Source organism: Micromys minutus (genome assembly GCF_963924665.1).
Source record: "Micromys minutus genome assembly, chromosome: 29".
Classification (NCBI taxonomy): Eukaryota; Metazoa; Chordata; class Mammalia; order Rodentia; family Muridae; genus Micromys; species Micromys minutus.
This window is the reverse complement of record NC_137964.1, coordinates 36,078,249-36,090,989: the sequence shown is the minus strand read 5'-3', so window position 1 is coordinate 36,090,989 and position 12,741 is coordinate 36,078,249. Positions and strand designations below refer to the sequence as shown.

General features: G+C 41.6%; 1 protein-coding gene across 8 annotated transcripts in view; it reads right to left on the bottom strand.

The window, feature by feature from the left end:
* The window catches only part of EP400 (E1A binding protein p400), a 95,212-nt gene that overhangs the window by 76,831 nt on the left and 5,640 nt on the right, over positions 1 to 12,741 (bottom strand). For all 8 annotated transcript variants that reach the window (XM_080941060.1, XM_080941062.1, XM_080941063.1 and 5 more), the window contains exon 2: positions 5,343 to 6,712. In XM_080941060.1, coding sequence (XP_080797186.1) covers positions 5,343 to 6,677 — 1,335 coding nt within the window. In that variant the 5' untranslated portion in view covers positions 6,678 to 6,712. The remainder of the gene's footprint in view (positions 1 to 5,342; positions 6,713 to 12,741) is intronic.

Genomic DNA, 12,741 nt, shown 5'->3' with positions numbered 1-12,741 from the left:
TACAACATTAGCATGCTGAAAATTACAAAGCACCAATCAAGAAAACCAAAGAGTCACATTCAAGAACTGAAATACAGTATAGTAGGACTATGAGTTCTCCCCAAACTGGTTTTCACAGATACAATGCAATCCCCATCATATTTTAGCAGAATATCAAGCCTATTCTGAAACCTACAGGAAAAGGGAAAGGAATACAAGGATAAAAACAAAACAACAAAAGAAACAGAATCAAGGTGAGAATCATGGTGCCTGGGCCAGTGAGATGGCTCAGTGAGTACAGGTGCCTGTGGCTAAGTCTGATGACCACAACTGATCATGGTGGAAGGAAAGAACAGAAGGAAAGAAGAAAAGAAGCAAGCCTATGACATCCGATTGTGTACCATGGTATACACATTCCTGAACACACACACACACACACACACACACACACACACACACAAGAAAAGGAGAGGGAGAGAGAGACACACCAGGCACTAGCACAAACATCCATTTGCATAAACTAACATCCACTAACATGTCACCTCACATAGAACTTCATTACTTGACATTTAGACATGGATCACAGGTCTAAATGTCAAGTTACTGAACTTCCAGGCAGAAACACAGGAGATCTCTGTGACCTTGGATTGAGCAGAATTCTTAGAAATGATATCAGAAGGTCAGTACATCACGTCTAGGCATTTTGGCTTAGATCAAGTACAAACACAATCCATTTAAAAAAAATGTTGTTATACTTCAGATTATTAAATAATTGCTCTACAAATGATAGTCAAAAAAACCCTGCAACTAGCACAGTACTGTTGTACAAAAAAATTGGTATCTGTACCATGCAAAAAGCTTTATGCTGAAGTGGAGAGTAAGGAACATGACTCTCACTACTGCTGAGAACAGAAAACCACACAAGGAGGAAAAAAAGTTTAGCCCTATAAAGTTGAGCATACTCTCCACATAAGACCCAATAATCACTCTTGACTCGCAGGCATTCATGCCAATGAAATGAACGCCCATGTACACACAAAATGCTCTCTGTAAACATTATAGCAGTTTTGTTTGTGAATCCCTAAAACAGAAACATTCAACTACCCATCAAAAGATGAAAGGGTAAAACTACTTCCTGAGAACATCACCAAGAGAACAGTCTAACTTGTAAAAGCAGTCAAGGCTGGACAGACTTCTTAGTGTCTTAATGGTTTTGCAGAGAACATGGGTTTGACTGCCAGTATCAAATGGTGGCTCACAACTATCTAACTCAAGTTCCAAAAGATCTGATGATGTCTTCTGGTTTCCACAGAACCAGGCACACACATTCACACATATATGCATTCAGACAAAAACACACACATGAAATAAGTCTAAAGAAAAAATTCTCAGAATGGAGGATGCCTGCTAATTAGGGAAACAGGAAAGGCAACCTAGGTAAGCGACCTTCCTCCTTGGAAAGAACAGTAAACCCAAACTTTGTAACTTTTGTTTCAATAACTTATAAAGACTGCCACAGCCATGATAGAGAAAAATTAGCTTTTTCCCAGTTGGCAAAACTGTAAGAAAATCTGCTTCCCTTAACCAATTTCTGCTTCCTAATTTCTTTTGGAATATAAGAACCTGCCATGACAAGTTATGGACCCAAGTAACAGGAAGTAGTAACAGTATTTGGCAATCAAAAAACAAAAAACAAACAAAACAAAAAAACCACAGGCTGGTCAGAAAGATGATGACCCGTGATTCCAGTACACCCCACCCTAGAAAAGTCACAAACTTAAAATGCTGGAGAATACTCACCAAAGGGCAGGAAAGGTCAGACCATACAAAGAGTACATGAGGACTTTTTTTTTTTTTTTTTTTTTTGGGAAGCTGTGCTGGGAAGTAGACATCTCTGGTTTATCAACATTAACACAACTAAAACAGTGAACACTACTGAATGTTAGGTAAACAAAACCAAACAAGTACTTAAAGTGTCATGTAACTGACTAATTAAAATTTCATCTTTTGATAGGTAGCTGAGTGTTTCTGTTTTAGGACTTCACAAACAAAACTGCTGTAATTAATTGTTTACAGAGAGCATTCTGTGTGTACATGGGAATTCATTTCATTTATGTGAATACCCAAGAGTCAAGAGTCTGATTATTGGGTCATATGTGGAGAGTATGTTCAACTTTATAGGAGAGGGCTAAATGAGGGAATGTAACAACAGAAGTGGTTAGCCTGTAAATGCCCAAGGAATGTGAGAAATAGAAATCCTACTTTGGAGCAGGGGACATTAAGGAGGAACAGAGGAGCTCAAGGTCTTCTAAGTTTACATAGTGAGTTTGAGATCTGGTGATTGACAACTATATCCGACCAGCACTTGGGAGAATGGTAAGAGAACTACTGTGAGTTTGAGCTACAGAATGAGTTCCAAGTCACCCTGTGGTAGAGTAGAAAATAAGGGAATGGAGGAAGGTGAGAGACAGGGAAGAAATCCACCTGAGGACTTTATAGTACTAACTCAGAGTGACTCATCAATAGATGCTTGAAATAGTGGGTAAAAGATTATAACATGTGAGGACATTTATATAATTTACAGAAGGAAAATTAATGTACATTAAATAGGCCAGGTGGACACTACCTCAGATGCTTCAAATTAACATCATCAGTCAGGACTAGGGAATACCATGGCCTGGTGACATGATACACTGATACAGACACACAGTCATTCTATGACAGGACTACATGACTTGAACATGATACTAGGGTATGTCAGACAATCCCATACAATAGAACATTTCACAATATAACTGGCCTGTATACTTCAGAAACAACCATTATAGAAGACCAAAAACAAACAAACAAAAACCGAGCTTAAAGAAAGCCAGAGATGCATGACAAGGAAGGAATATGGGTATCCTGAACCAGGTCCACAACTAGGGAGAAAATTGCAAAAGACTAGGTCCTGCAGAATTTAAATCTCAACTGTCAGTCACATAGCAGTACCAGGTTACTGTGGCATTTCCTGATCTGCCCTTATCTATTAGTGGAAGCCATTTAAAGATAGGGGTCATGATACCATGTGGCACTTCATAACCATGAGAATGAAATGCAAATGAGTAAAAGCTAATGGCAGTGAGTCAGAAAAGGCACAGAGGCGTATGTATGGCTATATGTATGACTATATCAGCTTTCATGTTTGAAATTATATAAAAATTAAAAGCAAAAACAAAAATATCACCAAGGACAAAACTGCTTTCAGAAGCCAGTATACACCAAAGCTATCATGTACATGAACCCCAGCTTCATGAATGCATTCTAGTCTCCTTCACTAAAAAATCTCAGTTCTAAGGATCTATAGGTGATTCACATCAATATTTCCTCCAGCTAAGGAAAAATTCCTACTTTGTCTTTTCACTTGTTCTGTTTTGCACTGTTTTCAAAATACAAGTAAGACACAAGAAATCACAAACATTAAACATAGCACACGAGGAGCCCTAAGCAATAACAACAACAATTACAGTAACAGGACTTTGAGTATTAGAGGACATGCACACTACAATCTGCCACCACACTGCAGGTCACAGGAAACAATGCAGTAAGGTCTGTGTTGTCATTCACTCATGCAACTGAATTTCACAACTGTAGATGCAGAAAGACTTTGATTGTTCAAAATAAGAAATGGGCTCTGGAAAAAAAAAATGCCAAAGAGCAAATAGTAAATTGAAAGTTAAAATATCTGGATGAAAGAAACGTTTTGGATGAGACTACAATTTAGAACCATCAAAAAGTACCTGAAACGGTTGCTGCTGGGATGAAAAAGCAGCAGAAACATTTGGCGGAAGCTGGGTTGCTATAGCAACGGGAGTCCCAGTCTGCCCATCCTTGCCTGTCACAACCTTTACCTGAGAGAAATATTTTGAGAAAAAAAAGGTAACAATTTTTAAGACTGCTCAAAATTATTAGAATTTCACTGCTGACAGCTCACTAATTTAGGTGCTTAAAAATGGGATGTTTTTGCATCAAATTCTGTAAAGGGACCCTGAGCTGACTGACAGGTTCACACTACAACAATCTAACAGCCGCCAATCTTCAGCACTCCAGTCTTGATCACAGGCAACATTTTAGACTCTTCAACTTCCAACTGTAAAATGGAAGTGGCGCTCAGGTATCAGTGTCCCACAGGAGGCTTCTTGAAAGATCTGCACTACTATATCATTCTATAGCCTACCACATGCGTCACACAGCAAAGCTGACTTTAGTAGAAGCTGTGAGAAGTGTTTTTCTTCACAAGTGCAGATAAGGAGGCTAGGCTTACAGAAGACATCGTTAAAATACACAAAGAATACTCAGTTCCACTGTTGCATGGTACTAGTGGTGGTCCTCAAATCACTGAGACCTGAATAACAAAAACAGTTCAGCCTAGGTCCAGTGTTGAAGAAGACACAGATGGCTAAGCCACACAGATACATCCACAGATGCTCGTGAGGACTCTGGAGCAAAGGAAAACTTGCTCACCAAAAGCAGGCGTCATTGCCAAAGGGCTGACAGCAGTTTATTTTAGCTCTGTCATAAAACAAAATAAGCTACACCAACATAATAAACACTACACAAGACAAAGCACAAAAGACAGTGCATCACAGTACAGGTCACTAAGACCCCAGCATGCCTCAGATTACTTCACAACTGCTGTTCTGTTAGGGGATTTAGTGTATAGCACTCTAGGAACCCAAAACCTATCTACAAAAGCTTTGTTTCAAGTATCACTCCATAGGTGTCTGCAAAGTGTGAGCTTAAAATAAGACTTCCCATTTAAGACTATATCTAAAACCTAATATATGTAATTGCTTGACACTATCTGTACTTTAATTGTGAACATCCCACACAAGATACACCTAGTGACTTAAATCCCTAGTTTAAAAACTTTGTTTTTATGGACAAACCTACATAAACATATAGTGAAACCAGGAAGTCAGTGGAGAAGAGCTAAGAATCACAGCACTGGGAGAACCTTTCCTATAGGTTGCCAGAGGACTGGCAACACTGTATCGTTGGCCAAGGAGCAAACATACAGACGGGGGAAGCCTAGACAGTGCTGGCTGAGCTCTGCCCATGATAGGTTTGGCTGTCAGTGACAGCACCTGGTTCTGAAAAGGCATCAGTCACAACAGTTCTTCACCTTCCTCCCCAGACAGCTACACTGGACAGCGCTTCCTCTACATGAAGGAAGAAGGAAAACACATATTTTACTGCTCTTTGGATCCTGTGACACCCAAACCCTACATTACCCCAAGCTCACACATTTTTCAGGCTGCTGTTGCAATCCATCTATTTTGCTTTAAGTAGCCCTTCTAGACTACTGAACTGCTATTTCTTACCTCATCGTTGATAACTTCAGATTTTTCTTCTTCCTCTTCCTCCTCTTCCTCCTCCTCTTCAATGTCCAAATCATTCTGCCTAAGATATGCTTGTAAGGGGGCATAGTGCTTCTTTTTAAATGCCAAGAAATCCATCATGTTCCCCTGTAGATGCTGCAAGAAGAACAGTTCGATCAGGTACTCCTTGAAGACCTCCTTGAGTGCATCCATTTCCTTGTAGTGGTAGTCCAGGCACTGTTTCCTCATCTGTGCCATCTCTTGGGAGGCTGGGGGAATCTCCTCCAACTTCTTGGGAACTTTCTTTATTCCTGAGCTTCCCATAGATGTAAGAGGCACACTGGAAAGGCCTGGAGGCATGGTGGTTCTGGAAGGGCTGGTGGGTGGTGGTGGGGATGTCATCCCAAATGCTGAAGGCCCTCCCACACCAGGCAGCAGCACTCCAGGTGTCCTCTCAAATCCCAGAGACCGGTTCATTGGCTGCCCCTGAAGCACCTGCTGCTGTTGCTGTATCAACTGTCCCTGAATAATGCTGCTGATCTGGGGTGGCAGGCTGGCTGTGGTGATGTGGTTCGGGCTGGCCAGAGGTTGCAGTCCAGTGCCTCCTGCAGCTGCAGGGCTCTGAGGCCCTAGATGGTGGATGGTGCCTCCCGACTGTGCATGAGGTTGGGAGAGTCTCCGTTCTCTGACTGTGATGGGAGCTCCTGAATGCTGAAGTTGAACCTGGGCTCCCTGGGTCATCTGAGTCAGGCCTGGTGCCTCCTGAAATACAAAGTGACCACCACTTGATGGACTCAAGCTGATCTGCCTCACAAGCACACTGGCATCCACAAATCCTCCAGAGGGGCTGCTGCTGCAGATGCCCAGCCCAGGGCCTGGGGCACCTGCACGCACATTCTGCAAGGTTTGCCCTGGCCCGGGGTTAGGCTGTGTAGGGCTTTGAGTCTGGACCTGCTGCGAAAGTGGAGAAGTAACTTGAATGTATGATGGAGAGCCATGCTCAAAGCGCCTCTGCTGTGCACCAAATTGAAAACCTGGAGACGTGGGGTTGGGCAGTGGCAGAGGGGCCAGTGTGATCTGCTGGTTTCCTCCCACGACTGGGCCAACATTCTGCAGTGTGATGTTCACATTCTGCCCAGCCACAGGACTTCTGCTCATCAGCTGCTGTATCTGGTACCCTGGGGACTGGGGTGCAGATGGGCTGGCTGATGGAGCGAAAGGTGCTGCAGGAGATGGGGGTAAGTTGGGATGAGCTGGCTGCTCCTCTTCACTCCCAGTGAAGGACCTAGACCTCTGTAGCTGATGCTGGACATTCTGAGGACCACTGCCATGGTGCATTATCACCTCCCTTTTCTATCCAATGTAATGTTCCCCTAAAAAAAAAAATTAAAATCAAGACATTGGAATGCAAATATAATCATTTGATTACCACTTAATACTAATTACCACTTAGTAGCCCTGAAAACATGCTTGAACCTACATTCACACTTGCATTTGATCCAAACAAGAATACTTATTATTTTATATCAAAGAAAAGGTGGTTACTTAACATATAACTTCATAACTTTCTTCTATCTCCTTTCCTCCACCCAAGATTCCAAAGGAAAGAAGACTAAGGGAGAAGGTGCCCTATCCTCTATCATAATAAAGAAATAGAAGACCAAAAGTTGGTGAATCCCATTAAGAAAAAACTATGGCACTACACAGCACATTCAACCCAAAGGAGCAGTTGTTACTTTGTCAATGACCCTGTGACATCTGCCACAATGCCAAAGAATCCCGCTCTAGTACCTCTTGGGATTTACTAGTCTAGCCAGACCTTCCTTGCGTGCCAAAGAGCTCTATCTGCCTCCCAAGAACAGACCAGAACAGTTACACTGTTGACCCAAACAAGAAAGCTGCTGGCAGGAATGTGTTCCCACTAAGAGACCACCAGTCCCTTAGCACAGATCAACACTGTCATCACCTTGCTGAGGAGAGCTCAAGTGTGATGACTATGTATGACATGGCTCCCAATGAATAGCAGTCTTCCTGTCAACATATATGGCAACGAAGGGATCCTCCCTATGGCATAAGCAAAAGGAAAGCCAAGCTGAGATGGTTACAGACAGTGATGAAAAGAACAGAAAGGACTCAAGGAGGAAAGGCTTCTGGAGGAAACAGAAGACAAAGCAGGGAAGCACAATTTGGTGTCAGACCACCAATATTGCCACTCAGTCTGCCTATTTTCTACCATAGTTGACCAAAACCACAGAACACCATCTTCTCCAGAAAAAAACAATGGTGCAAATCCATAGCACTGACATTTAGCAAACACAGGACAGACATGTCTCCAAGTCATGGCACTGGGGTAAAGACACACCTGCTACCAAGCCTCAGGATCTGAGTTCAATTCATAAGTTCCATATGGTGGAAGAAGAGGTCAAACCCCCCAAGGTGTCCTCTTACCTTTTACACATACATCACAACACATCACACAACCTCTGTGTGTACACACAAATATTTCATTTAAGGGCACATTTTTGCCACCAAGACAAGGAGCAACCTTATCTCAAGGATACCACTGCTTATCTCTATCAGAAAATAGAAAGTAAATAAAGAAGCCATGAACTTGAAAAACTTAAAAAATATGTAAGACTTTCAAATCTAAAACATATCATCTAGCCAGGAATAGTGGCACATACCAGCAACTCCAGCCCTCCAAAAGCTGAAGCAGGAGTGTTGCTGTAAGTTCAAGGTCATACAGTGACTATATAGCAAGACCCTATCCCAAAAAAGAAGTAAGGAGAGGGAGATGAAAGAGAATATAAATAACTTATGTATATACTGGGAAGCGTTGGATCACACAGTATTTTCAAAACATGCTATGATTCCTGCAATGGTTTGATTATGAAAAGCTCATCACTAAGGGCTTATGGCACAATGGCAGATAGTGAAAAGCTGAAGATGGGGATAGATGGAGTAAGTAGTCACTCAGAGTATGGTTTGAGGGTAGGTCTTTTTGGTTTATTTTTGGTGGGTTTGTTTTTGATTTTCACGACAGGGTTTCCCTGTGTTGTCCTGGCTGTCCTGGAACTCACCTGTAGACCAGGTTGGTCTTGAACTCATGCTGGGATTAAATGTACAAGGGTATGTCTTATCCACATTTCTTTCTTGCCTTACTCACCTGTTCCTGATGGCCAATGACGTGAGCAGCTTTGCTCATACACACACACCCCCTGCTGTTCTGCCTCACCACCACCCAGAAACAATGACCTCATGGAACCACAGACTGAACTTCTGAAACATGAGCCAAAAATCAATCTTTCCATGATAATTTTTCAGGGTAACAAAAAGCTAAATCTTGGGGGCTGAAGAGATAGATGGCTCAGCAGCTAAGAGCACTGACTGCTCTTCCAGAGATCCTGAGTTCAATTTCCAGCAACCACATGGTGACTCACAACCATCTGCCTTCTTGTGGTGTGTCTGAAAAGCTATAGTATATGCACATACATAAAATTAAAAAAAAATTCTAACCATGGCACAAAACCAGAAAAACACATATAATGATCTCTTTACAAAAATCCCAGAATGTCAAGTCAACAAAATAAAGCAAAAAGAAGCACCTCCACATATAAGAATTCATAATCTGGATGTGGTAGCCATATCCATGGCCCCAACTATCAGGAGGTCAGGGCAAAGGCAAGGCAGCTCCTAAGAGTGCCCCAGCTCCAGAATCAAAGTCAAGTAGAAGAAGTCACAAAACCAGGGCAAAGAGATGGGAATAAAAAGTCATGATATACTGAGAAAATTCAACATGAACTCATCAAAAATTAAATATTTAATATGAAATAATTAAGCATTTCTATTAGCTAACACTTAGATATTAAATGTAAAAGACATAAAATAAAAATTCAGAAATATAATAATCCCTGAGAAGAATTCAATTTTGTAGCCTCCAAAATAATAAAGTTGTATGTAGCTAAAGCAATAGAAGAATTTGAAAGGATTTCAAGCTACAGAGATAACTCAGTAAAGCACTTGCTATACAAACAAGAGAATCTGACTTTCAATTCCCAGGACCCATGTAAAAGCAGGACAGCGTAATCTGTAATCCCCAGGCTCCTACATTGAAACAGGAAACTGAGATAGGAGAACGCCTAGGTCACAGGTCACCAGCCTGGTATATATGTAGGTTTGAAGAGTCCCTATCTCAAACAAAGTTAATAGTAAACACTAGAGATTGCCCTCTGACCTCCACACAAACATCTGCACTCAAATACACACACGCATACAACACACATATACAAGAGAGCACTTGCATTACATATATACAAAATAAGAAAACACATACAATTTAAAATGTTAAATACCAGGAGTAGAGATTCTCCTTTAATATCAACACTCAGAAGGCAAAGGCAGGTGGATCTCTCTACATTCAAGGCCAGCTGGCCTACAGAGAAAGTTCCAAGCCATCCAGACATACATGTGACCCTGTCTCAAAAATGAGTATGCAAGAATAAAAAATGTGCCAGGCTGTAGTGGTGCACACCTTTAATCCCAGCACTTGTGAGGCAGAGACAGAAGGAACTGAGTTAAAGGCCAGCTTGGTCTACAGAGAGAGTACTAGGACAGCAAGGACTATATAAAGAGGAAAAACAAACAAACAAACAAACAAACCAAACCATAAAAAGAATAAAATGTTAAAAATTCAAAAGGGCTTGGAGAGATTGCTCAGAGGTTAAGAACACTGGCTGCCTTTCCAGAGGACCAGGGTTCAATTCCCAACACCCACATGGCAGCTCACAACTTCTGTAACTCAGGTTCCAGGGTATCCAACACCCTCACATAGACATACCTACAGGCAAAACATCAACGCACATAAAATAAAAACAATTAAGTAAAACATTCAAGAACAGGGACTAGAGATTGAACTGGGTAGTAGGAGCACTTCTCTACCACAAGCATCTCTGAAAGGGTATTTGAGTGCATGACAAAAGGCTACCACCAGCACCACAGAATACACTTGTCAAAGACACTGAAACATTAACCAAGAGAAAACCAAACATCTGCCTAACAGCTTGAGAATGTCTAAGTCACCACTTACATACCCAAGATAAACAAGCCTGCAGCCCTAAACCACACAAGTGGCAGACCACTAGACACATTGCTGCAGGGGATCTGGGAAGCAAGGTGAGGTGACAGATTTCAAATGGTCCTAAACCCATAAAACACCAAATGGAAATTAATTCAGAGGGCAGTATGAAAGTGGAAAGGGCTTGGATACCCTATAACCTTTGATGTAGTGACTCATTTCCAGAATCTGTTCTAAGAAAATTGACTTATCAGGTTTTTTTTGTTTGTTTTTTGTTTTTTTGCTTAAAAATTTGACCGACAGTGACCGACATAGCTCAATGGTTAAGAGGGGTGGCTGCTCTCCTCCAGAGGACCAAAATTTAATTCCTAGCATCCACATGGTGGCTCACAACCAGCTGTTATTCCAGTTCTAAGAAAACTGTGTCCTCTTCTAGCCATCCCCAGCAATATTCATATATATGGTATACAGACAAATCTAAACAAAACTTTTACACATATAAAGTAAAAATAAATCTTAAAAAAAAAAGCCCACAGATGATGTAATGGGCAAACTAATCTATCAGCTTGGCAACCTGAGTTTAGTTCCCAGGAACCACATAAAAGTTAAGCAGGTGGGGCAGGAAAAATGGATCAGTGGTTAAAAGCATTTGTTGTTTTTGCAAAGAACCTGGGTTCAATTCCCAGCACCTATCATTGCAGCTTACAAAAGGCTCTAATTTTTATGCAATCTGTGTGTGTGTGTGTATGTGTGTGTGTGTGTGTGTGTGTGTGTGTGTGTGTGTGTGTGTTTCAATACATTTTTCAAGACAAGATTTCTCTATGTACCCTTGGCTGTCCTAGACCTCACTTTGTGGACCAGGCTGGAGTGGAACTCACAGAGATTCACCTGCTTCTCCCTCCCAAGTGCTGGGATTAAAGGCATGCACTGCACCACCTGGCAGTCTCTAATTTTAATTCCAGAAAATCTGACACCCTCTCTTTCCTCTGCAGGCACTGCATGCACATAGTACAGAAGCATATGTATAAAGAAAACACACACACATTTAAAAAAAAAAAAAAAAAGTCAGGTAGGTATGGCAGCCTGCTATAATCCCAGCACCTGAAATGCGTCAAAACAAAGATCCCTGAACAAGATGGCTAGCTATACTAGGCTATATTGTGAGATGTGTCCCTGACCCCAACTATGAACACACACACATACAAATAAATAGCAAATACTATCAACTATAAGGTAAAGAAGCCACTCATCTAAAACTGCTTCCCAGGGGGTTGGAGAGGTGGCTCCATGGTTAAGAGCACCAGCTGCTCTTCAGCAGGGAATAGGTTCCATTCCTAGTACATGTGACATAACACATAACAGCTCACAACTGTCTCTCACTCTAATCTAAAGAAACCTCTTCAGGCCTCTTCAGATACTGCATAGAGGTACACAGACATACATGCAGGCAAAACACCCATACACACTATAATTTTTTAATAAAAAAAAAAGAGTGCTTTCCCAGAATAAGGTGCAGATACCCAACAGACAGCACGGGACTACCAACAGTGAAACTTAAAAACAAAAAATTGTTGTTTTTTTAGAACAGGGTTTCTCTGTGTAGCTCTATTTGTCCCAGGTACTGTCTGTAGACCAGGCTGGCCTCAAACTTGAAATTTACCTGCCTTTGCCTCCAAGAGCTGGAATTAAAGACTGCACCACCATTGCTAAGCTTGTGTTTCTAATTTTAACTCAGCTTTTTGTAGTTTTTATGAGAGACGGCGGTGTAACCATGTAGCCCAAGTTGACCTAGAACCTATGTATCTCAGGCTGGCCTCAAACTCACAATCCTTCTGTCTCAGCTTTCTTAGTGTTCCTATTATATGACAATTTGGCCTGCTTTTGTTCTTGTTCATCTGTTTGTGGAAGTGAGGAGGGAGGAAGAACAAGAGAACAATTTTCCTGTAGAGCCCAAGCTGACCTGGAACTTGGAGTGATCCTCCTAGTGCAGCTTCCTAAATGCTGTATTAAAGACACATCAGCTTTTAGAAACTGACATATCCTTTGTGCATGTTCATGGGTGCAGTGGGGTGGTGATATCTGCACCTGCAGTTCTGACATCATGGTCATCATATCACCTCTGTGCTGAGAACCCTCAGAAACGCAGGACAGACTGTTGCACACCCAGGATGCTGCAGATCTCCTCCCACTTACCTGTAACTTGGTATCCATCACTTAACTAATCTATTCTCAACTTCTGAAATTTACTTTACTCCATGCACAAATAAGATCACAAGGTACTTGGCTTTCTGTATCTGGTCTAAATGTGAACTGTCCCCCACACACTCA